The 15,512-nt window shown below is 34.7% G+C and overlaps 1 protein-coding gene across 1 annotated transcript in view; it reads right to left on the reverse strand.

Moving 5' to 3' along the window:
* Nucleotides 1–588: 588 nt before the first annotated feature.
* The window catches only part of CCSER1 (coiled-coil serine rich protein 1), a 337,000-nt gene continuing 322,076 nt past the window's right edge, over nucleotides 589–15,512 (reverse strand). The window contains exons 8-9 of the mRNA XM_027897604.1: nucleotides 8,362–8,439; nucleotides 589–907 (exon numbers count right to left, since the gene is read on the reverse strand). Of these exons, the coding sequence (XP_027753405.1) occupies nucleotides 827–907; nucleotides 8,362–8,439 (159 nt within the window). The 3' untranslated portion in view covers nucleotides 589–826. The remainder of the gene's footprint in view (nucleotides 908–8,361; nucleotides 8,440–15,512) is intronic.

A 15,512-nucleotide genomic window follows, 5' to 3' on the forward strand; every position in this document is an offset into this window, starting at 1 on the left:
CCGTTTGCTCGTGGTTTCTTGCTTAATAATGCCATAAATTAGGAATTACCCTTCCTCGCCCCACCGTCTTCCCACCCTCTCTGGACAACTACTGTCCACTCAAGTAGCACAGCCATGTCCAGCAAACACAATATTTACTTTTCTCACATTAATGCTGTCTTAGCAATGTCTATGAGAAGCTGCAGGAAAATTAGATAGAAAGTAAAGCTATTATTCTAACAGATTAAAAAAAAAAAAAAATCACTGTACGTTTTCAGCATCATCTCTCCTATTTCCTGGGATAAAGCTGGGCAAATTCTGGCCTTGTAAAAACTTAACTAATACCCTACAGAAATGTCTCGAGTCCCACATAAGAATTAAATATATCATTATGAACATCAGATAGACCACATTGAAAGGTCCTGACCCTGTATTCACAACTGGTGCAAAAGTATTACTATTGGAAGAGAAAAAAACACATGTTTTAAAAAATAATGGTTTTCTCAGGTTTCCAGATGTTAAAGACATTTTTTCAATCTCTGAGACAAGCATCACTGAAGGATTTTCTTAGTTACAATAAATCACCCATGGATGACTGAATGCACAAAATGGTAAGAACAATTTTTATTTCAGATAATGACTTTGTGATAACTTACTAATAATTTATTCATAGATACATTTAATAATGAAGATATTGCAAAAAAAAAAAAAAAAGTGGTTTGACTGTTCACAATACAAATGTTATGGTAAGTAGTAGAATTTTGCCAGCAATGGTGACTTGCAGTTCATTTCATATACAGTAGAATTTAATTAAATCCATAAGTGTAGAGTGTCCAGATGTTGTTTTTTAATTTAATAATGATGGAACCAATGAGATGTTGATAGGTTTGTAAACTAAGCCTTCAGAACATGAAGAGTTCCACAGGGCCTTTAAAAACAAACAAACAGAAAAAAAAAAAAAGAAAAAAAAGAAAAAAGAAATGAAATGAAATCTTAGTGATGCATGGTTTGATGGTAACACAAAGTTAAATGAAAAATGATTGTTTCTGCTGTATGCAGTCATGCAGGTAGTATGTAATAATAAAGCTTCTTTCACACTAATCATCAACATACCAATGAATTAAGTTACAAGGCAGACAAAACCAGAAATACAATTCATCAGCTTGTGTATGACACAGTTGTAGTTAGAAAACAGTTACATACAAGAGTTGCCATGTTTGTACTCGAAAAAGGTCACCCGAGTGAGCTAGTCTAGGGCTAACACAGGAAACCTACATACAACATAAACCACTTCCACATTATGATAAAACTGTGTTAGTAGATCATTCTGTATTAAAAAACACTCACTCCAAATGTACTAAGACAACAAAAGCCATATATATTTCTTACAACGCAGTGGTTATCCATACCTCATTTTTCAGTTTTCTTTGTTGATCTTTTCTTCAAGGTGATGCAAAATTTTCTCATTTTTAAGACAATATACTCAAAGGCTATTCCAAAATCTTGCTATTTTTTAGAATTTTTGTTTGATTTTGAGTGCAGTTGACTAAATTCCTAGTTCACTCTTTTGAACAACGTTCAAAAGCTTTCAGTGCTGCTGTTTTCTGGCCTTACAATAGGACACTACTAGTACTCAGCATAGTGCATGAGTCAGCAAGGTATAACCTGGTGGAACAAGGATGTCTTTTTAATTTCAATCAAATAAAAACTATTGAAACATCTTGTTTGTCAGTATCCTACTTCTTTTTCTCCTTAGAGTAACAGGTCAGAATGGATAGAGTAAGAACATGTTATCTAGGGATAACTCTCATTTATTTCATACTGAGAGATGTCATCAACTGCCTGGTAGCATCTTTATGATAGAAACAATGCAACTATAACATACCGAAAATATACTCCTAAGTACAGCACAGAAATGGAAGAAAAAAAAGAAATAAGACAATGAGTTTATGGATATAAATGGGTTTACGGATATAAAGTGAGAAAGTAAACTTCTGGAGAACTATAAGGAGCACACAGTGATGGAGCTAAAGCAGAAAAAGTGGGAAAAGGTATCTCTTAAAAAAAAAAATCAAAACAAACCAGCAAAACTTCTAGCAATAATAACTAAACATCCTTTTTTGCTTCTTCCCCTTCTTCTCTCCCCCGCCACAAGATACACAAGCGAAAGTTAGGGACAGTAAGTTTAGTCAGTATTCCTATCTACCTCATATTTTATTCCACTTTGAAAGTGAGGTAGCAGCAGCGTAACTGCAGATACCAAGACAGAAGAAGTTTACAGTAGAAAAATGTAGAATAAGTAGAAAGATGGAAAACTTAACAGATAAGAAGAACATTGCTCTGTTTATGAAGAGAAAAACAGTGGTTTAGAGATACAAAGACTATAGCATTATATTAAGTTTAGGTCTACAAGGAAACTCAGCTATTATATCACCAAACCACATATTACTACAAATATTTAAACAGTACACAGTTTATGTATACAAGCAGCTAGAAACCAACTTGCATGCCCCAAATCAAAACTGAATATCATACGTACCAACTACGCACCACACAGAACACAAATTTTATTGTTCTTCGCTCCTAAAGATGGCAAATTTAAATGCATAATACCCTGCTCATAATGTGCCACAGAATTAAAGTGGTTAATAGAAGCCTGTCTTTTCCATATGGCAAGCCTCAATTTCTGTCCCAGAACCCAGTTACTTTTGAAGTTTCTTTATGTGCAAACCTGTATCACTTTTTGTACAGCACCATAGATACCAAACCCTCAGCATGTGCATTCTCTGGCAAGTTCAGCACCAGCACCTTGAACTATTTATCCCCATTGTGAGCAGGTGTAACAAGTCCTTACCCTCAATACTTCGTGGTTAAATGGAATTCAAACACCAAGTACATGAGAGTTTGATAGGGAAGCAGTGTGATTGGTCAGGGTTGGTGGAAGGCAATCACTAAAACCAAAAAAAGTTTCAGCATAACATTTCACTATTAATGGATGAAAAGTCTGACAATTTGCACAAGTAGGACACCCTAAAACATATGTAGACTTTGAAACAGTATTTTGAAATTGTATACAAAAAAAAGGAAACTGGACATGAGCAGAGAAAAATGATTGATACAGGAAGTTGTAGGAAAGGATGTAGCATGTCAGGAACAACTTGGATATCCAGATATGAATAGGTACACAGACATACAACCAAAGCAAACATCAAAATGGTTAATGGCTCTTTTGATTTCTAAAGGTATTTTAAAAAAAAATTGCATTAGACAAAAAGATATTATGCATAAGTTTGCAATATTTCACTTCATAAATTAGAAAACAAACACAGAGAGAAAATAAAAAAAAATGGAGAAAAATAATCTAATGGTAAGATGCAATAGCAGATGGCCATCAGTCTCCAAGGCAAGGAGGGGAGGCAGAAGCAGGGTTTATTTTCTGGTTTAAGTGGCAAAATACAACTCACTTCACACTGCAACAAACTATGCAACACCGTGGGGAGGAAAGTATTCAGATTAAACTGCTCAAGAAGCTCAAGTACTTCAGTATTCTATTCCCCTGCTCTCCTGGTAGAGGACAATGCAACACAGTCCCTTGACAGCATCCATAAGCTATGCTGGCTGGCTGCCAGGGAGGATAAGGAGCATAGAAGGGAGGTGGAGTGGAACAGTTAGAGTATCCCCCCCCCCCATCTCTTCCACTCCCTCCTAGTGAAATGCAGAGGCTCTGGAAAAAGTAGTACCCAGGCTTTGAGAGGGTAAGGGAGGCACAATGTCCAAGGCAATTCACAGCAAGCTACAAAACAATTACCCTAAAATATGTATCAGTATGGATTTTAATACTGCATGATTGTACAGGTGATCAGTTTGATTGAACAGTGCCTTCTTGTATATCACAGAGCACTCTTATAAACGCAATGCTGGTGATCAAGGAAAGGTAATTTTTGTCTGTAGCAATGGAAATCAAACGGTAGCAGATTGCAAGCAACGCCACACAAGTTTGTTGTCTAAGACTTTAGAAGCATCATACAAAATGTAAGGACCATGGAACTGGAAAAACCTCTCATTAAATGGGGAATGAGTTAAGGACCAGTCCAAAACCTGTTTACACCAGCTTTACTCTCAGTATGAAAGACAAAGAACAAAAAGAATAGCAGTTCTCAGGTGTGAAACCTATAATAACAGCACAAGGCAAGCACAGAAAAGACTGCAGAAATCATGTCAGTTTTTCAGAATTTTTACTTTCTGGAGAATAAAACTAAATAAAAACTTTTTTCATCTGAAGACTGATAAAGACTGACAAAGTGGTGCTGAGTTGGACTTCTTTTGGTGACAGAAACAAGAACTGTACTGTGATTGTTTAATGCCACTTTTGAGATGCATTTTAATGAAAATGCATTAGCGGTGGCACATGCTGCAGCGTGCTTGTGTGATGCCTGCATGATACTTTGGTCTACCTATTTAGCTAAAAATCATTACTGGAGTTGTATCCCTTCACACGATCTTGTAATCAGTCCCAATGCTAGTTGACTGCCTCTATTCATCTTTCGGTCCATTTTAGCAACCTGATCGACATGGAAGGAATTATGCCTTGATCTCTCTATAAAATACGACTTTGCAAGCACAGGAAGGTGAAGGAGGTTAAATAAGCATTGATTATTGAGGACACATTAATAATTTATTAGTTAGCAGCCTTGACATCAATCTGTTGTGCATATGGCTCTTTATGTTTTATGCCCCAGTGTGTTTAAATGATTCTCAGTACACATACTGGAAAATAGAATAAATTTTGGACTATCACCAGATGAAGATCCCTTGACATTTTGCATTACAAAGCAACTAGCCTTCTAAGAAACCCTTATTACTTTCTAATGTCTTCCATTGAATTCATATGGTAGTTGGGTTGGTATTTGACTTTCAATTTACTCAAGTAAGTGGTCATGTTAATCACTTAAGGACACTGTAGCATTTCTCATCATGGAAGACCTCTTTCATCCTTATCAAAAATCGTTTTAAACCTTATGTTTTAATTCCAGAATTAAGTTTCTTATTAGATAATTTTAATACAGAAAAGACATTAAACAGTTTGCTTTCCAGTTCAAACAGTTCTTTATGAGAAACATTACTGCTACAGACTTTATCTTCCACTTGCTTACTAATACAGTACTCTAAAGTAATTTCAGCTGAAAAATCTCAGTGTGCTGTATGGGAAAAAAACAGAGGAATCTATCAGAAGTATTATCCAGCAATTTAAAGGTACTGCAGGAAACTGCATGACCCAAACTTTACTAATCATCTTGATATCCAGAATCTGATTATTATGTTATAGCTGCTAAAATAAAATACAATATATTAAATTCCATTTTGGTAGCCTCTCAAACACCCAAACATTCACTCAATACTGTTTAAGCTTCATCAGAGCAGCTCCACAGAAACAAGAACATTTCTTCCCATTGAAACACTGCATTTCTTTTCTTCACCCATTCCTTCCTAAATATAGACTAGCCTCCAGCTTTATTTCATTACTGTACACCCTATAGACAAAAGGATTAATTCCTCATCTAAGTCAAAGTCAGAACTTCCATTTACTTTTAATGACACATCTAAATGAATTCCAAGGCTAAAGAACAGTCTCTTAACTACTGCAGACATTGTACAGAAGTAAAAAAAAAAAAAAAAAAACGGAGCATTGCTTTACTTTGGGGCTAAACTGTCTCAGTTTTTTGCCCTGCAAAAGAGGCAACTTTTAAGACTATACACTGAAACAAAAGAATATACAAGAATGTAAAACAAGCCATTTACAATGGCACTATCTTAAGCATTTCTGAAATATTACACTACGAAGCGTAAATCAACATTTGTACAACATTTATGACATAATGCCACACAAATTCCTAACTACTTTTCACTTCTAAAATTGAATTAAGGAAAAATAAAAATCATTAGGGTTATTTTTTTTTTTGTTTGGATGGGTTTTGTTGTTTTATATTTTGTCTGGGTTTTTTTTATTATTAAAGCAGCAACTCTGTAACAATGATGAAACTAACTTAAATTTTCTGTTTACCTCTTAAACTAGATCTTAAGTATTCAATGTATACTCTTCTTGGAATATGTGACTAATGGAGTGAAAAATATATCTTGTATTCTCTGATCTGTTTTATGTTTTTCTATTGAATCTAATTTCATAATAGCACAATATTCTTGTAGTTCTACACACTTACTGACATCCTGAATAAAATGATGAACAGATACTACTTGCCACAGTTACAACTTGATCTTTAAAATCTCATACAAAAGCAAAGACTACAAATCTAATTGCCACTTAGTTTCCACAGAAACACAGTTGAACTGATCATTAATCGCTATCCTCTGAAGAAAAGCTGCACAATCCAAAAAATAAGAGCAAAAAGTTTTAACAATATTACAAAGAGTGTTTATTCTATTTATTTGCACATTCTTCTTTACTCAGTTCCCTTCATGGTGATGCTAGCAGTCTTGTCTTATTCCTGTATATTAATTCCAATTTCTCTGCAATCAATTCCCTGAAATGGAATTTGCACAAGTACTCTGTACCAGATGTAAATAGAGGTGAGGCGTCGTTCCATAGAAAAACATTCCACATTTCCTTTTGTTCTTGCATTGCAACACCCTATATAAAAAAATATATTATTGCAACCATGACAAGGTAGAGACATTTTAACCAGGGAAGTTTGAAATATGCATTCTGCTAATGTTGAAGAAAATGCTGCTAAAGAAAAGGATTCATTTGACTTATTGTTGTTATTATTATGTTTAATACTCAGATCCCAGTCAGAAGCCTGTACCTGTTTGGGAGAGAGAGTTCTAATTTAATTTTTTATTTTACTGATAGAACACCTCCTCCCTCAAACTCCAAGGGAACACAGACTGGGAAAAAGGGAAAAAGATATCATCTGCTAACAGAATGAATCTCTCCAGGCATGAGTACCATATATTTGATTTGGGAGAGACCAACCAAACGCAGAAGTCATACCTGTTAAAAAAACAAATCAAAACAAAACCAAATAAACTAACATAACCCACCCCCCCCAAACCTTACATATTGCTTATTGACATTTTCAATGGAATACTTTACCATTGAAGATATGAGAAAGCAGATGTTCAGGATAATTATTCACAGAAGAAATGGATATATGCATAAATGCAACATATGAAAACATTTTTAATTATTTTCGAATATTATGTTATTTTCACCAGTAATATATACACACCTCAGTTTTAATAAATTCCACCAGACATTATTTCACAGACACAGTAGAGCATAACAGTTCATATTCAGCAAACCAAAAACATTAAATCAGAGCAGATAGGAACCCTGAGCAAAGTACTGATTTATCTGCCCTAAATAAGAAAAAACTCAAAAGTAAAAAAAAAACAACAACAAACCACAACTGTTTAGCAATACACGTAAGAAGAATAACTACAGTTTTTGTTCAATGTATTTCATTTAAAAAGAAATGTTACTACTCCTGGTTTTAATCAGCTTAAAAGAATCTGAAAATAAAAAACAAAACACTGAAGTGTACTTTGGGTCAAAAACTTTTCAGATTAGAACATGAAATTTTTATGTTTCCATTTTCAGAAAACTATCCACCATCTTCTTCATAAACTTGAATCGGCATGTTAATATGTACCAATGCACAACCATAGCCTTATTTTGCAGAACAGTCTTTGGTAAGAATTACTGTTAGACTGCTAAAATCACAGAACAGAACTGTGCAAAATATTCCACATAATGGCATTCTTAATCAAAGATTATTCAAGAGGCTCATGTGAACAAGTGAATCTCTTGCACATATTCAAGCAACATCCCACAGATAGAATACTTGTAGTTAGAAAAACTGGGAGAAAAATATTTCTACAATTAAGGAATCTTCCTTGACTACCTTCTTGCATGAGGTTACATACTATGAATTCACGTTCTAGGAGAAATTCTGACAGACGCTCTTCAGGAAGCAGAATTTTAACATCACTTGGCAAAATTGTACTTACTCCATTATCTCGCAAAACTCAAAACTTGTTGGGACAGCATATGATGATAAACATAATAACCTAATTAAAGTGTCAGTAAATGTGCAAATGAATACTGAAAAAAAAAAAATTACAATCCACTAATACACACCCTCCACATTGATTCATGCTATTCCTCAGCTCTTTGTAAAGCCTAAAATTAGCAGGGTATTGGTGTGATAGCAGGTAGTAGTAATTATCTCCTCATGTTTCCGAAGGTATTTTAGTATCACCAAATCAATGCATGGACACAACAGCGGCAGAGGCAAACCAGCTGACAGAAGTCTAAACACCCACAAAGATGATAAAAAAATACTGTTTGATACAGCTACTTACATCATGGCATACAAGTTCGGTCTGCGTGGATTTATCTGCTTGGGAAGCAAGAGCCTTCTGAAAGCACTGAGCCTTTTCCTGTAAAACAAAATAACATTGCATAGGTGAGTCATGTTTTTCCTCACTGGGCTTTATAGCTACAAATATCCAGAGAAATTCACAAGTCATGCATGGACAGCTGTTAAGAAATAGATTTATTATGGCACTATTCTCACTGGGAGGTTGATTTCCTTACTATTATATCCTTTTATAAATGTATCTTTCCCTTAAACAGAGGGTGGACTCAGACAGTTCGATTATGAAGTACAGCTGGGCCCACAAGAAGAAGGTCATTGAACCATGATACAGATATAGAGCACAGAAAATATAGATACAAAGCACTGAGTTGCTACAGGAACCCTTGAGAACACCAGCACCCCTTCCAACACATTTTTTTTTTTCTTTTAAGAAACATTAAGAAATATGCAAACTCCACCACAGATCTCAATGCTGAGATGACTTCCTCCTCCCCTGATGCAAATGTGTTAGCAAAGCCTAAATGTTTCTTAGGTATTGTATTGGTTTCTGCTTTTCCCATCCTTGTTCCTCTGTACCTCAATCATTTTTGCAAGTGTGGCATGGAATCTCTGGGACAGGCTTGAGCAAATATGTCTGGTTGTTTTGACACCATTATGCCTGTACGTATACGATTTTAGGTTCCAGGAGAAAGCATATGATGAAACAACTGTAAATATGTGGGGTTAAGCAGGAAAAGGCACACAGGAGGAGAAGGAGAATTAGTAAAGTCCTTTACTGTACTGATTTGTGTTTTACTACCTCCTGATACGGTTTTATATTTCAGTTGTATCCATACAAAATAATTATCTTGGACTCAAATTCCTCAAGATCTACAAAAGTGCATTTTAATGTTCCAGACAGGTATGTATTACAATAAAATAGAATTTGTTTAAATTGAATTTTAAGTCAATTGACTCTCAAGTTCTCCTGTTATTTGTTTCAAGGCAATATATGTACATTACTACATTACGTAAACAATAGGAAGATGTCAACACCTAAGTAACCCTTATCTCCAGTATTTGAACCTTTCAAACAAGGGGTGGGGGGGAAACAGAATTAAGACTGATCTCTTCACTTGTATAAGACACTTGTGTGCCAATTTGCTGATGTAATTAGAGTTAAAATTGAATTCATAGAAAAGATGATCTAACTTCTGACAGAAAAGTTTCATCTTCTCAAGGTTTGAATTTACTAGTGCAGTGCCCAGAGCATTTTAACATGTTTAAAAAAACAGATATTATTATACATTTACTCTATTATTTAATCACATTTTACTGCTCAGAAGCTCCATGAATCTTCTAGTTACAAACATAGATACTTAAGGCACTGGATGTTCAAGTAACATTATGATTGGACCAATACTAAGATGAAAACGCCTATCTGATCAAATTTAACATTTGCGTTCTTTCTCTGAGGAGTCGCAAATATATGCTTTGAAGACATGGGGGAAAAAAAACCAAAGGAAGTCAAAACATTCATTAAGGCAACTAACTAATTGGGAAATCTAGAAAAGATGGAATAACAAAATCCACCTCTTTCCCTGAGCTGCTCATTTCACTACGTACGTGTAGCAAGATCCAATTTTAATACATCGAAGTTCTGACTCCACATTATGTGGCAATACTTTTTATTTACTTTTTAGTAAGCTAAGTAATACAAATGGAAAAGACTGAAAATTTCCAGGTGCCCAGATACTGAAAACATACATTTGGAACTAAAAACCTCTTCCTTTTTCTTAATTACAGCTAAACAGAAAATGAATAACCTTTACAAGCCACATAGCACATGTTAACATTCATTCATAACAAAGAAGTTGCCTGGACATATATTTCCACAGTAGTATTCTACTGCCCTCACATCATTACTCCTAGAGACAGTCACTATTATAGAGTAACATTTTAAAGCAATTTTTCAAGATTTTTTAAGTCTCTAAACTTCCTTGAGACCTTCTTGCCATTTTAAAACACCAAAGTTGCCTTCTTCCAGGAGCTTCCTGATGAACTTGAATAATTAGTGGCTTTTCCCACATGTGACCCAGTCTTCATACCACTAACTTCAAATGCTGCACTCTATTATCTTCTCCCCAACCAGCAAAAAGCTCACAAAAGCTATTTCATAAGTCTGTGTTACAAAGTAAGGATTTTGAGAAAGTCAAAACACAGTATAAGGTGATTCCTTAACGCCACAATTTTTTTTGAGAGATTTCATAGAATCACAGAAGGTTCAGCTGTCATCCTCCTGCTTTCTGCCCTTTCTCTGTGCGTATTTGAGTAAGCTTCTCTCTAAGATATTATGTAATAAATAGACTGCAAATAGATTCTTCCTTATCCTTTTTCTTTACAGCATAAACAAAATAAGTACCTTTGCCTCTCTAAAGACCACAAAGGGACCAAATAATTTATTTAAAAAAATATTTTTAGGACTTTTAAAGATGGATTATAAATGAACATATTTTCGTACCATTCTGTGTGTTGTTATTCTTTCTTATTAAAATAAATAGCATGGAAGTACATTTCCAGGTGACATGGATAAAAGCACGAAAAACTTTTACTCTCTGGGTTCATCCTAATTAGCGAAAAGACAAGAGCAGTTGGCAATTTTAATAGCAACATTGCCAGCAACATTCATTGCACCCCTCCCTCTCAAATGCACATGTGCGTGTATGAGAGTGTGAATGTGTTGGGATTAGAGAGAGATAAAAAACTACGTGGAAGGACATTTTCTCAACCATTTGCAGTTGCTTAAATTATTGAGATTACTGACTCTAGTATTTCAACAGCCTTAGTGAAAAGCATTAGATCATGACCAATAAAGATCATGCTCCTATCTATCTCTTCACACTGGAATAAGTACACATGTAGTTTATATCTCAAACTACCTCTACTACAAGAGTGCAGTTGTTTGAATACTTACTATTTTATTACTATGCTTGTAATATATCACCAAAAGGTGCTGAAATAGGAAGGTAACAGACATCAGCTGATAACATCCAAGTAAAAATATTAAAGTAGAAATGTGAAATATAAGATAAAATAGTGAGGAAAGGCCTTAGTCTTCATCACTGAAAGACAGATAATAGAAAAGAAGTCAAGTCAGTTACTACCAGACTTTATTTTTAGGGAATCAATATAGGTTAATCATCTTGAAACATGAGACTGGCTTTCTATAATTTTCCTTCTCTGAACAGAAGAGTACTGAAACAATTTTCATAGCTTTGACTGTGAATAGGTCAAAGTTGTTTTTTGTGACTATTCTCTCACCCATTTTCTTACCTGTAACAGCATGGTGACCACTTGTGGTGCTTTGTTTAACTGCAAATTCCAAAAAGAAAATGCTTGAAAATCACCTTGAATGGTCATACTAAATTGGAGAGCAAAATATACTTTCCAGCTGCTTTGGAGGAAACAGAAGCCTACTGGCCAGTACAGCTGTGGCTTTCACCCCTAAGGAATTTATTTTGTCTAGCTGATAGCATATTAAAGGGTGGTTTGTTGTGTTTGGTTTTTTTTTTTTTTCCTGTTCACCTTCTAGCTATTTCACCTTTATTCTTACTTCGAATTAAAATGAAAAATCTTGTAAGTAAACTTTTAGCCTGCAAATCTCTAAATACTCAAAAGACTAAACCTCTCCTATTGTCTGTACAGATTATTGTACAACTGTATGAAGACAAACGTGGTTTTTTTTATATTTTCTCTTAGCATATATCCAAAACAGCCTACTACTGTCATAAACACTGCGGTCAGATTTACAACTTACAAGCCATTGTTTCCCTTGCTTCAGGCATTTACCCCACTGTGAATGGCAACTTATGTTCACCACAGAACCGGGGGGAAAAAGCTGTTCTTCAGAAGACTTATAAAAATGCAAAGTCTTTTAATTTTGATGTGCTTTGGGATTAAACTTAATCAACAGCAGCAGTTAGGCAGTGAGAGCAAGGGGATAACAAACAGAAAAAATCCTGCTTTTCACCATCTATTTTACCTAATTTACAGACTACAATGAGCTACAGAATTGATTTTATGACAGCTATTTCCATAGAAATTGAGTCCCTATTGGTTTGAATCTCAGTTTGGGAAGAAAACATAACAGCACAGTTCTAGTGATCAGCTGCGGTACAGCTGAATCACATCACACTTCAAAATGCTTTGTGAAGCCCAGCAAAAAGCCAAGCTGTCTCTTCAGAGCAAGATGAGAAAACAGCTACAGCTTGGTTCAACACTCAACACATAAATGTATTGAGAACTAAGGTACTCAAGAGCACAACAAATTTCAAGGCATTACTCTGGAATCACAGTGGTAAATGGGTATGATCAGCTTCAAGGAGACGAGCCCACAGATCAGGAAAAACAAGGGAAAACTTGGTGGGAATGCACCCGAATATGCACAAATACAAGTTTCATTGAGGGTTACAGTTCTGTTAAATCAATGTAAACGACAGACACCAAAACAACATGGAATTTCAGTGAACAGTTCATAGTTTTTACATAGGACTCACATAAACCAAAAGAGTTTTTCACTTGTTACATTATAATTTTTTGTAAAACACAAGGCTAAGTTCTATGCATAGGCAAAGCACGGCATCTGGAATGAAAGACAGCATACCTTCTGGTTTGATTTCTATTAGAACACAATATCTAAGTGTGAATCAAGATAGGTTAAGAAAAGCCTGTCTCCAAGCAGTTTGCAATACTTAAATAATTAGTTATTGCCAAGTCAAAATGCATTTAATGAAAAAACCCACAGTTTCTAAAAATAGTCACTTCACAATAGCTCTTTGAAGATCAACAGTATTTAGTAAAGTTTAAAATCTCACACAGAGTTACAAGTCCTGCTGTAGACATGCCAGCCAATCTTAGTCACAGTACTGAAAAGTTTTACTAAATCCTAACCAGAGAGGATTACTATTTTTTTTTAAGTTTTGAAATGCTTATAATCTCAATTATTTTCCTAATTTTTCCATACCCAAGCCCCACAAGGTAAAAAACTCTTCTGTTTTTCTGAGTGCTGTATGACTTAACCAATACCAGACACCTCCAAGCTTTAAGAGCACGGTCTATCTAATCAGAAACAGAAAACACACAAAAAAATGAATCTCCTAGTCCACTGAGCTGACAAATGTCAGAGACAAGAAAAGAGTCTTAAAAATTGTATCTTCTGACTCATTTATGTGACTGGACCATGCTGTATCATAAATATTGCCATTACCAGTTCTGTATGTTTTAAAAATAAAACAAATTTTTACAGGGACATGTGATGACCCCAGAATTTCAGGATAAGGATTTTGCAAATATACCTGAGTTTTTGAATTTATTTTTAAAAAATAAAAGCATTTAACGCATCTTAAGAAGATGCTTTAAAATATAGCATTAAATAGTGGCAGATACCTGTTTAGGCTACACGCATTGAGTTCCTTGGATCAGGAGAATTTTTTAACAACAAATTTTGATTAAGTATTTCCTGTTTTATCTATTACATCAACAGAAATGAAAATATTAGATTTTTCAGGAGGAGTTACAATTTATAATTTATATTTTAAAGCAACACCTGGTTACTGGTTTTTTTTATCATTCACTCATTTAGTAAAGATAAATAACAAGTAGACATATCCTTACTGATTACATTTTCCATGGTTGATTTTAGACATAAGTGTAAGTAAACACGTCACTAGAAGTATAGAGGAACTTTTTCTAATAATCACATCTCTAAAATAAAAATAAATAAAAAAAAAAAAATCAAGGATCACACATTCACATATGGCCCTGATATGCAGGCTTTGAATAATGCAATACAATAAAAATTGTACAGGGTCACACTCTGTGAATAATATGGTCATAACAAGTGATGACAATCTTGAAACACGAAGAAAAAAAAACAAAAACCACAACTTGAGAAAAGTGGTTCTTGAAAGGAAAGAAAAAACAAGTACTAGTGCAGTCATGACCCTTCACAAGGCTGACACATCAAGCATAGTAATTTATGCAGAAGTTATCTCTACAAGCAGTTTTGAACTTTTAATAAGCACTGTTGCTAGTTTTAATTTATGTCATGGTTGCATCCAGTCATCCAAGCAGATATTAGTAAGTCTTAGAGTAGCTCATCTAAGACAAAATTTTATCTCTCTCAACCCATATATACTGACTAGGAGTCAGTATTATCCCAGTTCTGATAACTCAGAAATTGTGATACTGGGACACTAAGCCTTACAACAGAAAAAAACAAGAACCACCTTAGCAATATTGACTTGATCATCCCACAAATATTTGAAGAAAAACAGAAAATATGTGATTTATTTGTTAAGGTCATGTGTGAAATCACCTGAGTTATGCAGTGCTGCATAAATCCATAGCCTAAATCTCATATCCTGGAAAAGCAGTCTTCCTCACACCATTAAATTTCAACACAGTCACTTAAGATAGAAATTTCTGGGCTCAGTTACCTTTTCAGAGTGCACAACAGTGACGAGCACTCGGCACAGTACTAAATTACTACACATTTACGCTCAAATATCCAACTTGCACACCATTCATTCACAGTGCTTGAGCATTTTTATCTAAATGGACATCACACATAAAACAGTGAAATTCTCTTCAATTAGAGCTCTCATTTTCTCATTTACTTAACTGAACAGTATTTAATAGCCCCACTTAAGATACGAAACTGGTTACTGTTTTTGTACAAACCAAGTGTTGACCCATAAGCTGTAAAGTACTTGGTCATCAGGAATAAACAGGATTTACCCCATTTAAGTTCTGCTTTTCTCACGTTTACTAGCTGAAAATGAGGATGAGACATAAAGTCTCTAAATAAATTCCTTGCAAACTAACTTTCAAGTATTTCAGAAACTACTTCAAGTTTGAAAATCTCCATCCTACCCCTTAAACAAGGATATAAAACATATTTAATCCAAGCATTTGTCTCATGGGTATAGCACTTTTCTCATAGTCTAGCAAGAATAAACTCTAAGAACCTAGAGAAGGACAAAACGGAGTAGACAGATTATTCCTTATGCGCTTCTGCTTTCAATAAAATACACTTCCACAACGTCACCTCTAGTTAGTGTGCTCATGGTTCAGCTGGCAGAGTTGTGGTGACCA

The sequence above is a fragment of the Empidonax traillii genome, unplaced genomic scaffold, assembly GCF_003031625.1.
Source record: "Empidonax traillii isolate 1590-97213 ecotype Southwest subspecies unplaced genomic scaffold, ASM303162v1 scaffold552:size469881, whole genome shotgun sequence".
Classification (NCBI taxonomy): domain Eukaryota; kingdom Metazoa; phylum Chordata; class Aves; order Passeriformes; family Tyrannidae; genus Empidonax; species Empidonax traillii.